Source organism: Schistocerca piceifrons, chromosome 6, assembly GCF_021461385.2.
Source record: "Schistocerca piceifrons isolate TAMUIC-IGC-003096 chromosome 6, iqSchPice1.1, whole genome shotgun sequence".
NCBI lineage: Eukaryota > Metazoa > Arthropoda > Insecta > Orthoptera > Acrididae > Schistocerca > Schistocerca piceifrons.
In genome coordinates this window covers 96801616-96825499 of record NC_060143.1, presented here as the reverse complement: position 1 = coordinate 96825499, position 23884 = coordinate 96801616, and the positions used below count along the sequence as shown (strand labels likewise).

Sequence of the window (23884 nt, the reverse complement as noted above, 5' to 3'; positions counted from 1 at the left end):
AACCACACAATCTGTTCTTAGCTTTGAGGGTTGCGTACAACAAAAGAAACCATATTCCAAATTGAGTTTGGATGTAGAATACTGTCAAACAGTTTCACAATTTACAGTACTAACACAATTTCAAAGTTTTGACTAAAAATTATCATCTAGCTGTTTTTTGTCCCACACTAGTATTGCACACTAACAAATTAAGTTTGCATTCACCTACTGCTACAGTTAAATGTATAAAGAAAATTGGATACTAGAAATGTCACTGTGACAAAAAATTAAAAATATCTGTATTAAAAGACTAGAGGTAATATTATGGGCTACAGCTATTTAAGTGTATATGGGTTGCATTGCATGGAGTGTTTATTACAACCTGAACATGCCAGTGATTAATGACTGAAATACTTGTGTACAAATCAGAGTTGTGAGTGGTGTTAATGATTGTCATAGTATGATCCTCTTAACAAACAGAAGTTACATATAAACTTATAATCCCCCCCCCGTCCCCCCCGTCCCCCCAACACACACGTTTTTTATGTATGTATATTAATATAAAATATTTTCACAACCAACTGCAATTACATGAACATAAATTAAAATCCAATCAGGTATGCCTTAACCTTTTAACTGCAAGTTTATTTTTTCCCCTTCATATTGTGTGTGTGTGTGTGTGTGTGTGTGTGTGTGTGTGTGTGTGTAGGAAGATCAACCCAAATACACCACTGGGTTTCAAGGGAGTTTTAGAGAGAGAGTCTTTACGGACAAACTGAGGACAGGAACCCACGTTCAGAAATGTCGTCCAATGACCTACACAGCATTGAAGTTATGGTAGTGGGCAATGCCTGCTGCTAGGGATCCCTTTTAGTAGTGGTCTTAGGTTTGTACATTGAAGGATCTAAAGCAAAACTTCAGGATAGAGACTGCTAAGCACAATAGCAACAGAAGTGTCAGAGTGGAGGCCCACATCTGCTGCCAAAGGGATGGCTTGCCTCATGCATTTCCCTTACAATTTCCACACTATGTAGCGTCGTCCGATGACTTTTCTGGATAAGCACTATCATCAAGATATCTTCTACAAACACACACTCAAAGGTTATCTGTATATTTTTGTTACACTGTATGCAACCAGTATTCGACCCGAGAGAGAGAGAGAGAGAGAGAGAGAGAGAGAGAGAGAGAGAGAGAGAGAAATGGGCATTCAAAATAATTCGAAATTAAAATACCCTCTGTCGAATCACAGTGCAGTCCTTCAATCACAGTTATGATCACTTGTATGATATGTTGGTGTCTCCTTGTTGATACATTAGAATTACACCTAAGATACATTCAATGAGAACACTACATCAGTGTAAAACAGTCTCATATTATGAACCTTTGTTTGTTATACAAAACTGGGAAAGTGCAACTGAAATTTGACTGCTTAAACAAGTGTGTTTGTTTTCTTAATAAGCCTGAGCACCAACTCACTTTGCTACAACCTATCTAATTCATATTAATTTCTCAACCGACCAAATAATCCACCTCTTTAAAAGATTCTAGAACTTAATTAGTGCATCAGTCAATCTACTTTCATGCGTTAAAAGAATATTTCTTTTTCCATTCCTTGCTTGACTCAAGTTCAGGTTCAGTTTCAGTTTCAGTTTTGACTTCATTAATTTGTACAGACAACTGGGAAGTGTTTATGGAAATGCTAACCATGATAATGCAAAGATTTGAGGCCTTTCAATCACCTATGATTGCCTGACCTCAGTTGCATTCACTGATTTAGCACAAATTTTTTAAGACAGACACTGGAATGACAAGGACTGGCATGTCTCTCTGTTGCAATCTGAATCTTGATTTATTAATTGTCTAGCAATGAACTTAGAACATGTTTTTAATTTCACTTAAGATTGCTATCTATAATTGTTAAAATAACCTTAATTGGCTCATCAGGGTTCCTCACCTGATAAATAATATGAAAAGAAGACTGAACTAAGACTTCTAACTATGTTGTGGGGGTAGAGTTTGGAGATTCAAAGTACATCTCAACAAATCTAGTTAAATATAACTTCAAGAAATACAGCAACCAGCCACTCATGCCTGTATTTTTATTTATACCAATGTTTTCCGGCCACAATTAAATACGGTAAATAGGAGTAACAACAAGCACAGTATAAATGAAAAAAAAAAAGTGCTAACTGAAGATCTAAATATGTATTATGCCAATCCAAGAAGGGCAAAAGTTCAAACCCATATTGGAATAAATGAAAATGCTTAAAAATCTGCTGGTTGTTGTATTTCTTAACGTAATATAATCCACAGAGACGAAACTCAACAAACAGTAAAATAGATAAATTAACATCTAGTTAAATACTGCACAAAACTTAAGTTTACATTACAGACATCTGACATCATCCTATGAGATAGAATTCTAAATGCACTGAAAATTTGGATATTCAGGACAGATACAGAGAGCATGTTTGAACAAAAGGTGGGTACAAACCTGTCCCTAACTTACAATCAAGCGGACTACCTACATGGAGTGACGTATTTACGAAGACAGCATTTTCCAATTTCTCCTAATTTTCTATACATTTCTTTATATGTGAAAGCATGTGTAAGAAACATTTAAAGCACTTTTTGTTCTTCGGCAGCCTAATTCAACGGTTTCAATTTACCTATTACAAGCACGTGTATGTATATAAAAAATGTGTATGCACATAACAAACTGGAAAGAACATCAATGAGCTCATTACTACTATGAAGCTTGAAATGGCTAAGAGAAAGGGGGCAGGGGAAATCAGAACCAAAAACATGTAAGTGGATCAGAAAATCAGTTTGCTGATGACATTTTTTTCACATAAGTTTAAAATTTGTCATTCTCATCCTTTAAGTGTCCACTGCTTGTGGGAAACAAAGCTAGAAATATAAACACTCATGTTGTAACCTAATACAAAGCAGACCATTAATTTGTCAGAATAAATAAATAATACAATGTTACATATTACAAGGACCTTACAATTGAAATTCCTCTGGACAGACATATTTCAATGTGCTATGTTGGAGAACATTTACACTCTTCAAATAATCAAAGTTGCTCAAAGTACAAGAACTCAGTTCATTATCCTCTGACAGAAGTAACTGTTACAATATTTCAGTCCAACAGTATACTGGGACTGTAAAAAATATGTTTAAAGTAGGATTACACTGCATTCCTTTCCCCATTAACTGCAAATAAGCCACAAGTCAGAAATACAACAATAAACAAAGTAAATCATTTTGTACATGCTGCTAACAAATGGCAATATTCCACATGACTAGTGAAAGAGGCCTGAGTTAATATGATGGCTATAAGCATTGGTTACTTACAAACAAATTGACTTATAACTATGTAAACCAACAGAGTAGCCAAATTTTTATTGCTATCACTAAAGTGAGCTTTAAAGAGTTAACATGAAAGTGCATTAACTACAGTAACAAAAAAGATTACAGTCACAAACAAAGCTTAGTGTATTCACAAACATTACTTCGATGACATAATATGCCTCCAATGCAGACTCAAAGTTCTATATCATCATAATACAAGGGCAATTCTACATAATTTCACAGCAACAGCTTATGGTAGACAAAATGATAATGCATTCTTAACCAAGAGCTTTCACTGCACATACAATTTACAACTGTGTAATGAACACACCTTCAAATCTAACAGTTGGCAGCCTCAACAAGCTGGTTGTTCCATCTTCCCACCTGCTCCTGTTTCAAGCCAGGTGTCGAAGGAAACAAGTATTATGTTAATCTTTGGCATCCAAAAACCTCTCTTCCATCAGACTTACTTCATACTGGGTGTCAAAACACTGCAGTCAGTTGTGTAACTCCACATAGTTACACAACCACATAACAGTACACCCACTAAGTGCAAAAAGCATGATTATATGTGTATAAAAAAAGCTATGAAATTCTAACTTACAAAGCCACTAGATAACGATATTGCTTCAGTCACTTACAAAATAAGCAAATATTTACAAGCCATTAGTTCATTACAAATGAATAAAATTACATCTAAAATTAGAAAACAAGACTGCCACAATGCAGTTTTTCCAGTAATCCCTGCATCAAAACTATATACAGTTTGTAGTGGTTTTTTGTACTATTCAGATCTTTTTCCAAAATACTCTGACTGAAATGGATCTAAATCTGTATTATGCAAAATGCTACTGTTAATGAGGTAATATTAATTTTATTGCATTGCTCAGAATAACCTGAGGGGAATGAAACCTCAATATGTTATGGTTTTATGACCAAACTGAAGGATCCTAGTTAAGGAAGAAATTGTTAGCTTTTGGAGAACACTGCACAAATCTTTACCCCTTACACTAAACCAACTATTATATCCCAGTGAATGAAGAATGGGAAGAAAAAGCCATTTTACAAACATGGTAACCAAAATTCATGTAAGAGCAATTGCAAACACATTTGTATGTTCATTATCCCCTGGTATATGCTTGTAGTATGAAGGCACAACACACACTGTAAGCAGATTTTTGTTGGGTTTAGCTCAGCTGGCATTCTACCTCTTCATGCATATTCCTTGTAACTCTATTTAATCAATGTACTATGGGTAATTTGTAAAATACTGTACTTTTATACCGTACTAAGTCATGAAAAGGAATAATATACAGTAAAACCCTAAACTAACGAACCTGCTTCTAAGGAAACCTCACTTTTAAAGAAAATTTCTGTTAGTCCTGGCGAATCTCCCATAAGAACAATGTTATTTCTACCCACTTTCAACCATGCTCTATGAAAAAGTCTGCAAAATGTTTCATGGTTATACCACAAAAGCAAACTGAAACCCAACATTTATGTAATTCCTAACATGTTCGAGTGAGTTTGATTTCTTTCCATTTCACACACACAATTTCTATTCAACCAGTCAACATGTACGTAGATCGTAGCCAATAATTCAGCTTCCTTTGTATAGATACCAGCAGATGCGTTGCAAGAATCTGCAATCTTATTTTCATGAGACTTAGCTTACGTAATCTGACACCACAGTCACCGAGTCACGGCCAACAAGATATACTGAAATTATGAAGCATGAAGTGTCTAAGTTATCAGTTTTACTTTTGTGGATTTGTGGCCAGCAAAAATAGAAAGCTGATGATTATTTATGATGTCAATGACAATCTTAAAATAAATCTTTCCGACACGGCGAAAAAATATATTCAAGAATAAGGATGCATTCTTAAATGTCAAAGCACATGATTCCTGTGGATTCAGAAAGGAAGAACATTCAATATGTCTACATTCAATCATGTGGAAAATATTATTCTTAAGTTGTTTCAAGGACTGAGAAATTGAAGCACTCCTCTTAGCAGAAACTTAGTGCATGAGAAGGCTATTGAAATCACTCTGAAGATCAGCACTGAATATTTTAGTACATCAAAATCTATCCATTCAACGTGTAAATGAAGAAAGTCAAGCTCTTAGTCAAAGAAAGTGTATACTATTGGAAGAACATTATGTCACCAGGACTGATACATGCTTCTGAGCCAACAGCATTGATGAAACTGGTGCCTTTTTATAATTTACTTCTTGCAATATTATATTCCATTAAGGGAGAAAAATGCCATGGAGGTAAAAAGTAAAGAAAGGATTATGACACTATTGTGTGTAAGTAGTGATGAAAGTTAAAAACTGCATTCGTTACTTTTCTGGGTGTAGATGCCACAATGGGTGCTGCAGGAAGGAAAATTTACTTATTATTGACCTATGTTTTGTACATACCAAGGAAACAATTTCAGAGGAATGTAAATGTTGTGTTTCTAAGCCCGAACTACCCAAGCCATCCGCAGCCTCTGTACCTAGGCATGATATACTCTATCAAAACCAAATACAGAATAGCAGTTGTGTAGAAGCCACTTTCATTCCTTGAAAGTAAGGAACTCATGAGACTTGGCACCATACAGGCTATGCATATGTTTGTTGCTGCCTGGAATTCTGTGACATAACAGATTGTGTTAAATTGTTTCACAGAGGCTTCCTGTGGTATATAAGTTGCTGTTTAAGATGACAGTGTTCTCTAGAAGAAGCATGGAATAGGAAAACTGATATTTCTGAAAATGCAATATCATAGGACATTGTCGTGATGACAGCATCCCGACTCCCAAACCCGAGACTGATGCAAGTAAAATGTTTGTAAGGTAACACAGATAGGAACTGGCAGTGGGAATAATGAGGATGATGATGATGATTTAAGAAGACGAAGAAGAAGAAACTAGTGTGTTGCATCAACTTTCACTGCTGCTGTGCAAGGAACTGATACTCCCAGAAATTTCTTTTTCTCTTTTAACATAGATGGATCTATTCTACCTTATATCAACCAGTTGGAGTACAACTTCTTTCACTATAATATGCTGGAAGGACAGAAGAAACAAGACTTGTTAATTTTAAAGAAAATGAAAGGTGTGTTTGTGAAAAGTGTAATAATTATATATTTACTGGATTTATATCTGTAGCATAGGATACTGGTAATTCCGTGATTAAAAAGCATTCCGTATACTTTGGCAAAAACCCCATTTAAGGATAAATATTTGAGTGACCAGAGATTCGTTAAAGAGGGGTTTTACTGTGATAGTTGTGCAAGTAATCTTCCAATTCGAAGTTTTTCCAGACTTCTGGCAACATCTCTTACAGTTATATCAAAGGAAAGAATTTTATTGTATCATACTGACACTTAGACAATTAATTCCAACACCACCTGTAGTAACAAAATTATTTCCAAATGGTGGTTCCACAGGTAAGTACTGTCTACATGGACAAAGTTGCTACTTGCACTTTTTTAATATCTTAAAAATAATTTTCAGCTGCACACTAGATGTCATACATTTCCCTGGGTCAGACTGTATAATTCAGCAATTTTGTTTTATTAAAACAACGAGAATGAGAACAGACAAACTTAACAGCATGTAAACTGACTAAAGGGAACTGCATCACAATAAGTGTATCAGCAATTACACTGATCAGCACAAAGATGTCTTACAAGGCACATAAATGTACTACCCGAATTGGGACAAACGAAAATGACTGAGCAATCTGAACAATTTTTGAAGAAAAATTATATCGACAATTAAAATGATATTTGTTTAGTAATGATCAACTTATTGTGTATCTGAACAGATGACAGGGTCACTTAAGACCGAGTATGTATTGATACAAAATATTCAAATAGATGATTCCCACAAGGAATAGGCAACTGTATCGATCATCTTGTATCCTTAACAGTACATGAATAAATAACTAGATCCTATTTCTTATTTAAGCTTTAGAATCTTTACCTGGAATTACAGGCTAACGAGATTGTGTGTGTTAAAACTCTCACTTCACCTACAGAACTTCCAGAACTATATCTACAGTCTGAATGAACGTCATCTTGAAATTGGCTAACATTTCTTCTTACAATAAAAATTACTTCAATAAAGATTCTCAAGGTGTTGACGGTTTCTGTATCATCCTGTGACAATATTTTGAAACACTTCCCTTCTGTAATATTCATGGGAAACCACACATTTTTTCCCAAATTGCTCAAGTCATTTCAATGTCTCCAAAATAAAGAACATTTGTAATAGTAAACATTTCATAATGTTCGGCACAGTTATATTTATTTTGTTGCAAACTAGCTTTTGGCTTGTCGTTTTACCTTTACCTAATAAGTCTAAAGCTAGTTCGACACCAAATAAATACACTTTTCCAGAACATTAGTAACTTTTTCCTATTTAATGTTACGTTTTGCTAAACACCAACAGAAAATTCAGTTGATGTTAATAAAATTTGTAGTCAATACTACAAAAGAAAACATAGGAAGAACAACATAACGGAGAAGAAAATTAAAAGTAATTATTTCACATGTCAAACTTTTTTTCCTGCTTCCCACACATCTGGGCCTACTATAAATCTTCAACAAAGTAATATAAATTTTCCTGTAGTAATAAAAAAGCTAGGGTGATGAGGCAAAGTTACATCTGATGAAGATTTATGGTATATATCTAATGAAGTAACGATGTTCTGAAAAACACTGTTGGGGGTATAAAAACAGCAAGTTTGCTATGATGGTATTCACCAGGTAAACCTCAATACTGCATCCTGTAAAATGGGATGTTTCATTCATTAACTTTACAACACTTCACCCAACTTTGTAAATCATTGTGCTTATGCTTAAACTAATTTTATAATTTCTACTGAAGAATGTAAGACATATTACATACTTCACAGACTTCTTTTTTTAAGGCAAATTTAACCTTCAAAACTAAACCATAAAAATATACCATTAATGAGATAATCTTAGATTTTTTTTAATGCATACCAGTAACCATCAGAAGTTTGACAAAGAACTTGTCATGGTGGGTTGACGGGAGTGTTAGGTGGGGGGAGTTAATGACAGATGCTAATATGTTGATACCCTGAATGTGTTCCTTATCCTTCTCAACAGGGCACACACATGCAGCTTATTAATATATTATTTGTCTGTGTAATAATATTAATTGGGAAACCACAGAGCTTGTAAGAGGCATGAAAAATCTAAAAATAACTTACAAAAAACTACGTAGTACAACTTCTGTTCATCTGTTTATATGATTTTACTTCTAAGAAAATAATCATGTAAACTACTCTAGACAGAATGAACGAAACAAGAATAAATAACATCAAAGGAACACATCTAACAACATAAAGATTAAATCTGTTCAATTTTCTTTATATAACAAGAAATATATTCTCTTAACATAAGAAAATAGCACTTCCAAGTTCTGCTGTATTACTTGCTCTCTAATCCTGGTGGCTGAAATAATGAGATGCATCTCCACGGCAGATTGGACACGTTCTGTTGGACTGAAAATAAAACCGAAAAACAGTTACATGCAAGTACTACTGTATTTGTAGGCAGAGTCATGTAAACAATATCTCTGACAGATGTAAAAGGCAAAACAAGTATATTTTTGAAAAACAGATTCTCTCAATCTTTCTGGTGTTAACAAATGTCTTGACTTAAGTGCTAAAATGTGGGATGTTTTCAAATTATTTGTGCATGTGCACGTGCACGTGTCCACATGTCCGCCCTCCCCCCTCTTTCCTCCACCCACAAACGTACAACATTAGAGAAAATATAAACGAATATTGTAAATGGGAACCATCAAGTGTCATAAAAGAGTATGAAAAATAGAAAACTGCTGTTATATGAGAGAAATGAAACAGAGTTGGAAGAACAAAAACCACGGCATATTAACTCAGAGAAACAACAGTACAAGGAGAGAAATGGAATTTTAGAATGTGAAGAAAGAATAAGTTTCCGGGTAGGAGATATGTACTGGCAGAAGTGAAGCTGTGAGGACGGGGTGGGAGTCGTACTCGGGTAGCTCAGAGGTAGAGCACTTGCCTGCGAAAGGCAAAGGTCCCGAGTTTGAGCCTCTGTCCAGCACACAGTTCTAATCTGCCAGGAAGTTTCCAGAATAAATTTTTCCTTCTGCAAGTACAAACTTAATTATGTATATAGATATTTCATCGATACTGACAAGATATTGGTCCTGTCGACTCAAGACTTTTGAGAATGTTTTAAGTTTTCATTTTTTGTGTAATTTTGCATTTGCTACTGTAATTCTTGAGAAAATGAGGGTCTTGACAGACTAACAGCCAGATAACAAATGACAAAAAGGTATAGAATTACAAATTAATAATTTTCAATTTTTTTCCATTAGTTTAGCAGTGAAACCTTGCTTCTTGCCAAATTTCATGATTCTAGGCCAACAGGAAATATTCTATAGTTTCTGATGAGCGAGTCTGTGAATTTCAAAATATGGGACATAAACGGTTGTATCTGTTGATTGCACTAACTTATGAACCTAAATTTTTCACACTCAAAGGAATAATAGACCTTGATATGTGACAAATTTCAACTTGAGATGTCTAGCCATTCCTGACAGAAAGGGGTCTTAACAGGGAGACAACAAGTAACAATGCAGTTAGATTCCTTCTAACTGTTGCGTTTTTCTTCCACACAAAATAATTACCATTATTATTATTATTATTATTATTATTATTATTATTATTATTATTATTATTATTATTATTACTATTCTTTTCCAAATTCCATATTATCTTTAATACTGTCATTTACGTGGCATGCACACAATACTTAAATATCTAAAATATTAACTCAGGGCTTATCCAACTTATTTTATTACCTATTAAATTCCTTTGGTTATCAGGAGTTAATGAGCTAGCTGGTTTGCCTGAAAATTATAAAATATCAGGAATTTCTAATTTCACTATCATGCACACGACTGATTACTGTCTTTCTGGTGTGAAAACTCACTTTTATCTTAAGTGACAGTACACTTTCCCTTGGGAGTTGTAAAACTTATCAGTCCATTGAATGGTACAGATTTTATACACCGGCGTAGAATGTGAAGTTTCGTATTATGAAAGTGCAAATATGAATTCCACCAAACACACCACATTAGTATGCGAACTGAGATTGTGATGTGCTTTTCTCATTTGATCATAGATCATGTCATGTGATCTCGCCATCCATTACAGCAGATATTCAGAGCATATGAAGATTGGTGTAGTTAGCCAATACCAACCTCATTACAAAGTAGTGCGAACACACAAATAGGAAAAGTTAATGATTTAAATTAATACAACTAGAGTACAGCAACAAGCAAAGCTAAGCTTCCACATATTGGTGGGCATGTGTGTGTGTGTGTGTGTGTGTGTGGTGTGTGTGTGTGTGTGTGTGTGTTTTACCCTTTCAGATATATGAAACGTCAATGTGCAGGTACAATTTTAAATAATTACATAAATGTCGGATCTTCTGGGGGGGGGAAAAAAACAAAAAAAAAGCAACAACCACTGTGACTGAAGAAAATCATCATACATTCTCACATTTAAAATGCCTTGGAGTCAAATATAGTTTAACACAGAGGAGATATTGCCATTGTGGAGGATTGAGGTGTTGAAGCACTTTGTTATGGATGGAGTCAGTGCCAAGAGCTGAATCCTGAGAAGAGAGGGCCAGAAGAAACTCCCATTCAGTAAAAGGCTCCTTGTATGATTCTGCCTAACAATGGGTAAATCATAAGCAGGAAGCTTCAGCCCACTGTTTCCTGTGAAAGAAGGCAGCCGGATAGGAGGCTGTCGCCAATACCGTTGCAAAATGGGTCACTAGGTGTTCTGTGAGAACTGATGGCCACCTGGTAGGACAAGGCCTGGAATAGAAGACTGCCGCAACAACCTTGGAGGGTGCAGAGTGTAGCCCACACCTGTGACAAAAGGGCAGAAGAACCTAGAGAGGAGATAATGTGTTCCCCACACACTTTTGCTCTATTTGATTAAGTAACAGGCTTTGCCATGAAGAAGTTTAAAGGTAATAAGACCAGTGGAGGACGGATGCCACTTGAGAGGTTGCAAGGCATTTACAACTATCACGGATAGTGGTGTCAGTAGCTCTGCTCCACCACGGAATTGGCCAACGGTGAATGGGGCCTGTCACGTGGGGATTGGGAATGCCGGCAGTGTGGATTATCTTATCAGATAGATCACGGATGATTTTGTCAATACAACCCAACAAAGAATGGTGGAAACATGACCTGGAAGGTATAGAGGGGCCAACCAGCAAGGTGTAGAGCCCAGTGGGAAAACCTGGTCTTCAGTAAGGGGGAAGGGAATGACAGAATCCATGGAAAGTCGTCACTAACACACACATTATTATGTGGCGACCACTGTAAAGAAACAAGAAGCGGAGGGGATAAGAGCGGTAGGGGAAGAGAGGGAAAGATCAATGCAGAAAAAGTGGTGTATGCTGCACTAAAATACGTAGGGAAACAATCATTAAGAAGGCACAGGTCGTGTCCACAAGAAATTGGTCAATGAGGAGCCCCTCATTAGCACTGCCCAACAAAGTGTGATGGGCTTAAAATCCCCGAGGAGGGGGAAGGGAGCAGGGAGTTGCTGAAGGAGGGCAGTTTATGGTAGCAAGGACTGTCATGAGGGAGATAGAGAATGCAAACTGGATTTGCAGAGTCCAAGTGGACCCGAACAGCACATGCTTCCAATTTGGTACAAAGTGGGACCCATGTACTAACAATATCTGTACGGACCAACGTGCGCATGCCATCCAGAGGCCTCAAAGGGCCGACCTGGTACTGACAAAGTACGAAACCCACTAACCGTTGCTGAGTGAACATCAGAAAAATGAGATTCCTGGAGAGCAGGGCACAAGCTGCCGAGTAAAAGACAATAATGGCTTGCAACTCTGGGAGTCGACGGTAGTATCCATTACAGTTCCCCGAACAATCACAGAGACGGCATCCAAATGGGAGAGGAATGAGCTGAAGCCAATCATGCTGTTGGGTCACCAGTCACCACCTGTCACCAACAATGATTGGGGTGACATTCATTCACAAATAAGATGTCAGACTCATATTGCGAGGGGAGGTACGGACGTCTTGGGGCACAGTGGGAGCCTTCTCCTTCTCCTCCTCCTCCTCCTCTTTCACAGGTTGAGGACATGGTACAGATGAAAGCAGACTTCTGCAAGATTGAACTGAATGAGAGAGAGAGTGAGCAACCTTGGTGCGCACAGACTGTGTGTGTCCTATGGGCGAGTTGTAGCAGGCCTCCAGTCCGAGAGAAGCTGGGGGAAGGGGTCCCAGGAGGGAGCCCCTTCTCCGGTAGGTCCTGAAGAAGGGGGGCCACTTCTTTGGCTGGGAAGCGGGAGCGGTGCTCATAGGGGAGGGCGTGGGAACTGCAGGGGATGGAGAGAGGAGAGGGGAGTTGGCACTGTAGTGAGGAACAGGGAGGAAGGGTAAAGAGCATAACTGAGGCAAAAGCAGAGGTTATAGACACGGGGTGGAGTCTGTCGTATATTTGATGAGCCTTAGCGTATGACAGACGATTCAAGGATTTATACTCTCATGTTATCTTCTTTTCTCTTTTGTAAGCCGGGCGATCCGGTAAGCATGGGGAGTGACGGTTGTGACAATTTACACACATGGGTGGTGGAACACAGGCTAACTCATGGAGTGGGTGTCCACAGTCAACACGTAGAGGGTCTGCTGTACATCAGGAAGACATGTGCCCAGAACACAAGCACTGAAAGCACCTCATGTGTGGCAAGACATACGGCTGCACATTACACCGATAACACACAACCTTGACTTCTGAAAAAAAAAAAAAAAAAAAAAAATGGCTCTGAGCACTATGGGACTTAACACCTGTGGTCATCAGTCCCCTAGAACTTAGAACTACTTAAACCTAACTAACCTAAGGACATCACACACATCCATGCCCGAGGCAGGATTCGAACCTGCGACCGTAGCAGTCGCGCGGTTCCGGACCGAGCGCCCAAAACCGCTAGACCACCGCGGCCGGCTTTGACTTCCCTGGAGGGTATTGTAACACCTATTTTGTATCTGCATAGATATTTCTATGTCAATTTGTCATATTGCTTAGGTAAAATGTTGTACGTCATGGAAATTCTTTGACTTTTTACACATATTAGTTATGTGAACTTTTGAATGATGTTTAAATTATGTGTGTGAATTTAAATAGCTACTGAAATGATTGTTATATACTGTACTGTAAATGATTAGGGAACATAGTGTTGAATGTAGAAGATGTGGGGAAGCCCCGCAGCTACGGAAGTAGCCTGGCGGAGTGGAAAAGGCGTGGTTGGCGCACAAGTGGTAACTTGTCCTTTGTGACGAGTAAAGAGTCTGGGCTGAGCAGTACTGTTGTTAACATCTCGTTAGCAGTAGCGGATAATTGTGGCTCATAATCCTAGAGTTTTGAGGCCAGAAGAGCTTAAGGGCATATTTATGGGTCTTGGATGGTGCATTTGGTGATACCATTATCATGGCATGGTTTTTGGCCCTATAAAAATATAATTCTGATGCCAAGAAGATCAGTAATAGGGAGAGGCCAACAGTATTGTTATGACTGGATCGCCGCCAGGTTAATAGCCACTGCAAATTGCGCCACCAGTTCACCAGCCTTCCACTAAATTGTTAATATTTCGCACTCTGTAAATGGACCAGGAATTTGTGAAATTTGGTTGATTTTAATAATAACCGTGGTATTGCTAAAAACCGTCTTACACTCAAGATTATCCCAAATCACAGACCTGGACAGGAATCCTGTCCTAGTGAATTTAATTCAGAGGGCCCTAATTTATTATGAGAAAGTAGTTAAATTTGATGTTGTGTTGTTAGTGTTATTTCTGAAGTATGAAGACTGTTTATGAAAGCACATTTGTTATTTAAAGAGTTCTAGTTTGTTGTCCTTTACTTAATTATTAATAAGAATAATTGCCATTTCTCACACATACTGGTTTAGTTTTGTTAATGAGCATCGTTCTTCAAACTATGAAAGTTTAAGGGCCCTCATGTACAAGGCTAGTTATTTAATGAAGCAATGCAAAGGTTCCTTCAGACCAAGTGTTGTTAGATTTTCATTCTGTTTAGTTGCTTCAAACTGAATTTAAGAAAGAACTCTTCATTGTGTTATCTATTCTAATGCAAGTTGGTTAATGCACAGGCACAGAGACCCTGTACTAAGCAACGAAGTTACAGAGTATGATCATTAGCAGACCCCCTGATTTAAATTCAGAATCATTTCAAGCTTTTCCCTGTTCAGTATTGCTACTAGTGAAACGTGTGTCAGTAATTAGTTTTATAAACTGTCGCACCTAGTTCATTTAAGGTATGTGTTAAGCATATGTCGCACTTTACTATCTCCTTGGCCTTTTGTTTGTCTGACTTACTAGTTAGTAGCACATGTATCTGCAAGGTTTGGTTACTGTGTTGTAGTGTGAACAGGTATAAAGAAAGAGTTTAGGGTGTGTGTGTCAAGGATGGCTAGGTTGGTCTCAGCACTGCCTTCTGCTTTATTATATAGCTTGACACAAGAATGCCTAATAAGGCTGGCGACCAGTTTTAATATGTAATGTTAAAACTTAGTTTTGTGCTGGGAGGACATCTGTTCCTGCCCCACTGTTAACTGTTGTTTATACTCTGAAGGAATGTTTCGGAAATGAATCCTGGTTTGATCGATCTGTTTCCACTAGGTTGTCTCACGGTCATAACTTTCAAAAATTCCTCGCAGAGGTATAATGTTATCATTGATTGCTGTTTTAAGGTGCTCGATGGTACCGTTATAGTATCTCCCTCTTAAGCCAGAATAAAGGTGCCAGTATCAGTCCAGTTCCCCTTACGAGTGTTTTGCACACATCGGACAAAACGAATGCCCCATCGTTCCAGATTAGCCTGGATTTCCTCATCAGCCTGAAGCATGATGTCCCTGGACCACATTCATAGGCTGGTGAGGTGTAGGATACAATAAGATGTCACCAAGATGATGAAAAGCACGAAGAGCTACAGACTGGACGGCAGAAGCAGCTTTAATCAACAGGGAACCCAACCGTATCTTACCGAGAGATTCCGCTTCGACAAACTTGTCTTCGATATTTTCCACAAAATATAGTGGCTTTGTGGCAGTGAATGTGTTTCCATCTGACCTAGTACACACCGTGTAGCGGAGAAAGTTTCACTTGAAGTCGATGAGTCTTGCCCTTCTCCCAGAGTGTAGCCAGTGATGGGAAGGCCGCAGAGTCCTAAGAAACAGCATTCACTGATCCATTACCACTCAAAGAGACTGCCAGATTTTTGGAGTTTGATACACTTCATGAGCAAAGCATCCGCCCTGATACCACCCACTCTGACAGGGGCTCTCCTCATGGGCACCACCCAGCCACAGCAAGGGCCTTCTGGCAAGGTGGCACTGCAGGGAGTTCTGATGCTCCAAAATGACTAGCAACCACTCCTAGGCATACACAGGAGGGGGGGGGGGGGGGGGGAGATCAGTTCAGGTATCAGAAGTTTTATTCTCGTGATGTCAGGGGCCTCAGCCAGATGGGTACATAACAGCCAAACCACACAGACCAGCTACATGTGCTGGTGAACTAGCGGGTCGGAGGGGTTGGGGGGAGGGGGCTGCATGGCAGGGAAGGAAAGGAAGAGAGGAATCCACGCCGTACTTTTAGGGAGGGAGTTCTTCCCCAAATGGCTCACACCACAGACAGAAAATTTAGATGTGGAGGTCAAACCCCAAAGGGGCACCAAAACGCCCAAGAGGATGAAAGAGAAAAAGCAAAGGAAACAAAACCGCAAGGGATACAGGAAACCAGGTGAGTAGCCATTGTGAGATGGGAAGGAGGGAAGGGCAGGGGGGGGAGGGAAGGGCAGGGGGGGGAGGGAAGGGCAGGGGGGGGAGGGAAGGGCAGGGGGGGGAGGGAAGGGCAGGGGGGGGAGGGAAGGGCAGGGGGGGGGAGGGAAGGGCAGGGGGGGGAGGGAAGGGCAGGGGGGGAGGGAGGGGCACGGGAAGGAAATATAGCACAGGAAGGAAGAATGAGCTGCAGTAAGTTGAGGCCCCATGGGCACCACGCACAAACTCCCAAACAACCTGTGAGCCCCCTGGGGGTATATAAGTCATAGTTTATATTTATTCCTGGAATAGAATATAAAGTCTTGTAGGAAGTTACAATCATAAAACACTGTGTGTGCCAGTCTCTAATTTACTGAAGAACGGTGTTCCGTAAATTTTAGATGTGATAAGAAATAATGTCAAGCCTAGAGGAGGTACGACACAAGTGTTGAAACATGTCTTGTGATTGAAAAACATTTTGTTTCACAGAAGACAGAATTGTAAAATTCAATTAAGCTGTTGATATATTTGAAACAAAATGTTTTATTTTATACTACTGACCAAATTTGTCTGATTAGCCATCCTCAAGAGAACATTTATGTAGGTTCATGCGTATACAGCATTAAGATATCCCACATTACGTCATAAAAGAAACAGGACATCAGAATATTCGAAGAACTTCGATGTTTCAAAAACCACACTAAAATTCATAATTTGGCTTAAAGTGCACATTTTTACTTCCAGGTTCACACTGAAGTATGCCCCTACTTGCTATTACACTTTTCAGTGTAGTTTTTGGGAAGCCAATTTTCTTGGAGTGACATTACTGTATTATCTCTTGTTTTAAGTTCTTTATTATGGCACTATGCAATTTGTGCCAGAAGATGAAAACATGCACTTGAAATTCAGTGAACAGTTGAAACTAGCCAACAGTGTAGAATGAAACCATTTCAAATAAACTGGCTGCCTCTGCGGGAAAGATTAATAAAAGCCGAATTTCTTTAAGAAACTGACAAATGTAACTTCATTATTCTGCAAGACAATTAATCCTCGACTGTCAATAACATGTAAATAAAATCAAATCAGGAAACATATTTTAGTCTTGTTTAGTTATGTAATGTATTTTTAACTTGATAGCTCCCATCCTCAAAACTCCCTTTTGTTTTCATTTGATGTGTGAGCTGCGAATGAAAAATCGTGAAACGTAAACATGAGTCATGTGGAAACTAACTCCTGCTACTGCTTACAGAGCTAACAGCCACACTTCAAGTAGCTAGAAGCAGGATAAGAATCTGCTCATATGCAACTTCAGCTCTGCTCATGCACGAGTCCACTGGCACCTGATTGAACGAAACTAATGTGAACAGTTGTGACACCGTGCTCATTGAAAGCCGTATGTTGTTAGGAAGTACTGCATAGTTTTTGTTGTGAGGCCCTTGACACATTTTGCTGTCTGTAGACACTTATGTGTGCACTATCGTCATAAATGGTGCCCTTTCTTTGCAATTTATGATTAATTTTGGTGTTCCTCTCTCATTTAAGTTTTATTGTTGCAGAATTATTCTGCAGAAGTGGGCTAAAGGAAACTCCTTTGTTAGGATATCAGTTCTTATCAGTCAAAATTACAAAAAATTAACTGAAAACTAAACCAATGACAAATCCTGGAATTCTAAAAAATTCCCTGGTTTTTCCTGGACTTCCCAGGGTGCATACAACTTGATAAAGCATTTACACAACCAATGACGAAAACATGTAAGCAACACTTGCACTCCTTTAATTCTAGGGTGATTAACATCCTTAGTTAAAACATTGTTACTACAACAGAATCTCAAAGGTAGGCAAATTATCCAGCATAGCTCAAGAGAAATTACAACTATTTCTGAATGTTCTTGTTAAAATGACTCTCCATTCAGTTACTTCATGAATGTAAACATTCAATTGTAATTGGTGAAAATCAAGTAAACAACAATCGCTAACTTCATTTTCTATTATTATACAGGGTGATTCAAAAAGAATACCACAACTTTAGGAATTTAAAACTCTGCAACGACAAAAGGCAGAGCTAAGCACTATCTGTCGGCGAATTAAGGGAGCTATAAAGTTTCATTTAGTTGTACATTTGTTCGCCATTTCAGCCAATAAAGTTTTTGGTCCCTTTTTCTTCGAAGGTGCTACTGTAACTGGACTACAGTATCTGGAGATGTTAGAGAATTGGCTGTTCCCTCAGCTCGAACAAGAAGCACAACAATTCATATTTCAGCAGGATGGAGCACCACCACATTGGCACTTATCTGTCCGTAACTACCTGAACGTCAACTACCCGAGGCGATGGATCGGCCGCCAGGCAGCCCGTGACAGAGCACTTCATCACTGGCCTCCAAGAAGCCCTGATCTTACCCCCTGCGATTTTTTCTTATGGGGGTATGTTAAAGATATGGTGTTTCGGCCACCTCTCCCAGCCACCATTGATGATTTGAAACGAGAAATAACAGCAGCTATCCAAACTGTTACGCCTGATATGCTACAGAGAGTGTGGAACGAGTTGGAGTATCGGGTTGACATTGCTCGTGTGTCTGGAGAGGGCCATATTGAACATCTCTGAACTTGTTTTTGAGTGAAAAAAAAAAACCTTTTTAAATACTCTTTGTAATGATGTATAACAGAAGGTTATATTATGTTTCTTTCATTAAATACACATTTTTAAAGTTGTGGTATTCTTTTTGAATCACCCTGTATACTTGTTGCAAGCCATTTTAAGCCAGACAGTTCAGTCAAAATGTCAAGTCTGTATAAGGTTATAAGAAGTACAAGATCTTTGTCCGCCAAGACTAGGAAATGTATTATAACGTATGGAAAGTTCGACTGAGGACAATGTAGGAAGACAGGCGCGAGCGTGTGTGTGCATACAAGTACAAGCTGCAGGTCAGAAAATGTATCGTGCCTTACCTAAATTGTGTGCCCAGTAGTCTGTTCACCGATTTGTTGACTGTTTAAACAATTAATTGGACAGTGTCATATTTCAATAATTCCCATTGTGAAAATAGGATCAGACTGCGAACTACATTCATTGCCGAATGATAATTACTGTGCACGATGTGTTCATACCTATTTGAATGCTGACTCTAAGAGAGAGAGTGTTTCAAGAGCACAATTCTGTGACTGTAATAAATGTATGTTCACCACACATGGAACTCTCGTGAATAGTTACTTCAGCGTTAGACTGCAGCACTCGAGCAGCTTTACAGGATAGTAAGTGGCTATCTATTGAGCTATACAGTAATTATAAGAGAGATGGCCATGAACAGTAGTTTATTCAACATGTAAGTACAAGTAAGTGTTTGAACTGCAAATTTCTTGCGTGGACTACATTATTATTATTAGTGTAATGTCTCTACCACCAACTTTTCAGACAGATTTGACAGAAATGCAGCTACCGAGGACTAATCTGTACAGCTAATGGGGAAATTACAAACAAAGCGAACCTATAAGGGTAAGGGTTCTATTTCTACCGATCGAGGTAGAGGACCCTAATGACATAATTTAAAGCAGATTTTACTGTACACTGAGCTGCTATATTAAAAGTTTACAGGAAAAAATCTGCGGGTGTATGCTTATCGCACCTGCAAAATGCAAATATCAAATTAAATAATTGCATTATTATTTCTTTCCTTTCTCAGACGTTATGTCTGGTTAAAAATGGAAAGTGACGCAGACCTTGAACAAGTGTGACTTCCTTTTAACTGCACAGTATATGTTACACTGCATTTAGGAAATTTCGGGTAACTGAAGATTTATCAATAATTACAGATTTCTGTAGTTGTATATATACGTTTGGATGTAGCTGTATTGCATTGATGTACTGGTGGATATTGTGTGGTATGACTCCTGTAGTTAATAGTATAATTGGTATGATGTCAACTTTATCCTGATGCCACATGTCTGACTTCCTCAGCCAGTTGGATGTATTTTTCAATTTTTTCTCCTGTTTTCTTCTGTATATTTGTTGTATTGGGTATGGATATTTCGATTAGTTGTGTTAATTTCTTCTTTTTATTTGTGAGTATGGTGTCAGGTTTTTTATGTGGTGTTGTTTTATCTGATATAATGGTTCTGTTCCAGTATAATTTGTATTCATCATACTCCAGTACATTTTGTGGTCCATACTTGTATGTGGGAACGTGTTGTTTTATTAGTTTATGTTGTATGGCAAGTTGTTGATGTATTATTTTTGCTACATTGTCATGTCTTCTGGGGTATTCTGTATTTGCTAGTATTGTACATCCACTTGTGATGTGATCTACTGTTTCTATTTGTTGTTTGCAAAGTTTGCATCTATCTGTTGTGGTATTGGGATCTTTAATAATATACTTGCTGTAATATCTGGTGTTTATTGTTTGATCCTGTATTGCAATCATGAATCCTTCCGTCTCACTGTATATGTTGCCTTTTCTTAGCCATGTGTTGGACGAGTCTTGATCGATGTGTGGCTGTGTTAGATGATACGGGTGCTTGCCATGTAATGTTTTCTTTTTCCAATTTACTTTCTTCGTATCTGTTGATGTTATGTGATCTAAAGGGTTGTAGAAGTGGTTATGAAATTGCAATGGTGTAGCCGATGTATTTATATGAGTGATTGCTTTGTGTATTTTATTATTATTATTATTATTATTATTATTATTGTGTGCGCACACACTGCTGTGTCAAACTGAAACCACGACTATTATTCACGTCACTGAAGTACTCAGATTATACAATACTGGGGTAATTAAATTATTTTGCAGTCAGTAAAAAAAAGGGGGGGGGAGAAGGAAGACAGCTGGATAAAATATTTCTATTATCCTCTTCAAGTTTAGTTCATCAGAACAAGGTAACCACACGTATAATGAAAATGTTAAACTACAGGAAAGTAGGATGATTCTGAAACTTTCTAGTTTTATCATCAAACTGACCCAGTGTACATTAGATATGCAGGACCAATTATGTTATGATATGATAACCATGCAATAATTGTTCACAAAAGGAGTCCTGTTATCAGTAGTGAGTCAAGTAGCTTTCCAAACAGTTTGTATAATTCAAAATCTAAGTACTGCCTCTGTCCTTTACGTTAATCAAGGAACTGATTGGACAAAATTCTCCAAAACACACTCGGTAACTGTTAATTGATACAGTGGGGTACCAATAATTTAAAACCTTCGGTTATCTTCCCAGCTACAACTTTTATGTCTAGTGGCTTAAGGAGACAAGCAAATCAACATTTTAAAGCAAAAGAGGAGTTTCTACAATAGGGATAAAATGCATTTATAAGCAAGACAAATCCACTAAGAATCAAAGAACTTTCATCTAATGGAATGCCGAAGGATAATGTTTAATTATTTAAAAAACATGACAAAGCAATTTAATATTTCTGTTTGCATTATGATCCGATTTCTATTCAAACACTTAAACAATACTTTTATATGTTAATTAATGCAACATTGAATAATGTAGACTTTGTACCTTCAGCCACTTGTCAACACACTTTGCGTGGAACTCATGTGAACAAGGAAGAACTCTAAGCATCTGCCTGGCTTCAAAATCACACATGCATACAACACATGACGTCTGGTCACCATGGTGTGTGTCTGCGTTGAACCTGAGACAGGAAGAAAACTACTACTACCATATGCACCAATTTAAATAGTAAAAGACAATGAAGATATTATGTTGTCTCAATGATACTTAATATCATTTATAGGATGCTACAATGATTAATAATGTGTACTCAAATTTTCCAACATATTTGCTCACAAAAAGAAGTAAATATGAAATAACATAAGAACATCTTTTTGCATGCATATCACACACAAGTTTAAGAAAAAATGATTTCCCATGTTTTTGTTAATTATTGTCAGACTGATTGCCAAAAGAGAGACACAGAAATCTCACTTGGGTTTTACATTTCACACACACTGCTTTGAATTCAGTATGCTGAAAGGCAAATAAAATTTAATTTTCTTATACTTTTGAGGAATATGAAATCAATATACACATGCCTTCCGTAAGGGCTGCTTTATCAAAAGTCCAGCTCATCAGATTTTCATTGTCATCAGTAGGTTAAGTGCGATTACATGTTAAAAGTGTACAATAATCGTGCTTTGTTCTTATAACTGCAAGATAAATTTTACTAGAAGTTACACATTTACACGAGTTTTTAATTTTATTTATTCACTTTCCTTCAACTTTTACCAACTCTGAAGTAAAACATTAACTAACAGATATTTTTAATGTTGTTCTTCCAACAATATTGTTTCACAAATACTATTACGCGCTGTCTTTCTTGAGGAAATAGTTTTAAAGATTCATTACCTGGCATAGTTCAATCAATATTAGCTAAATGATCCCATTTGTTAGTGGTGAAGTACTTCCTGTTTCTGGCTACTGTATAGCACTCGACATAATTTTGGAAGGATTCCATCAGTTTCTCGAGGTGATAAAAATCTGTCAATGTGTTTTTTTAGTTTGCAATAAGGGAACAAAACGAAGTCTTTAGGGGATGAAATCAGGTCAATACAGGCAGTGAGAAATTGATTCCTCTATCAAATAATCAACTATTTTATGCCGTGATGCAGAATGACACCAGGCTTTTGGTTGTTTTAATCTAATTTCATCAATGATTTGTGGTAATCAGACTTATGAATCGTTTAGCATTAACTGTTCATCAAGGCCATAAATCAACTATTGCAACACATACATTGTAATCAAAGAAATAGCTACAATTTTCCTGTTAAGTGCTTTGTGAATGAACCACTTTCGTTTGTTTAGCTTCACTTTTTAAAACTCCCACAGTAGACCGCTAATTAAGTTTCCAGCTTGCACAAATATATGCAAATTTTGTCTTCTGCTACAATGTTGTATACATATTTTGCACATCCTCACCTGACTTTTTGAGCATTTCCTAACCCCAATTGACAAGAGGCTGTTTCTGAGCTTTGGCCAAATAGTGTAGAATCCATTGGGAAACGATCTCTTTCACAGCTACATGTTCTTGCAAAGTCTAAAGTATTGCAGTCTTTAATACACCACTACCTCACAGGAAGTAAAACTAAAGTACAGTCATACGCCACGACTGGCTGGAAGACCCCAAAGGATAGGTTCAGCTGCCACTGTGTGTGTGTGTGTGTGTGTGTGTGTGTGTGTGTGTGTGTGTGTGTGTGCGTGTTTTACATATTTATTAAATAATGAGGAGAGAAGTGAGAGGGGGAACCTGGTGCTGGCATAGCCTGCTTTTCCTGAAGAGCACTAAGGTGACTGCTGAGCTTAACGTGCCCATCAGATGGATGGATCACCAACAATAATGTTGCACACCCTCACTTCATGAGACACTGCAAAGTGGTCTGGAATTTAATAAATGACATTTGCTTGAACACTGCTGATTAGGGACTTTACGCCACCCTCCCGTAAAGGCAGAGTGAAACAAGAGCATGCGGGTTACTTGGATGGTCACCCAGCCAAATACTAGTCGCCTACAATGGTGCTTAACTTTAGTGATCTGATGGGAATTACTATACCCACTATTGCTGTTGACAAAGTCATGTGCTGATCCTCATACACATAGCAACAACATTGCTTGGAACAACTAATTTTGGTTGACCATTACAAAATTTGTTGCTGACTGAAT

The 23884-nt window shown here is 37.9% G+C and overlaps 1 protein-coding gene across 1 annotated transcript in view; it reads right to left on the bottom strand.

Moving 5' to 3' along the window:
- Nucleotides 1-7811: 7811 nt before the first annotated feature.
- Nucleotides 7812-23884, bottom strand: part of LOC124802996 (RING finger protein 44-like) — a 127441-nt gene continuing 111368 nt past the window's right edge. Inside the window, exons 13-14 of the mRNA XM_047264099.1 lie at nt 21724-21859; nt 7812-8859 (exon numbers count right to left, since the gene is read on the bottom strand). Of these exons, the coding sequence (XP_047120055.1) occupies nt 8797-8859; nt 21724-21859 (199 nt within the window). The 3' untranslated portion in view covers nt 7812-8796. The remainder of the gene's footprint in view (nt 8860-21723; nt 21860-23884) is intronic.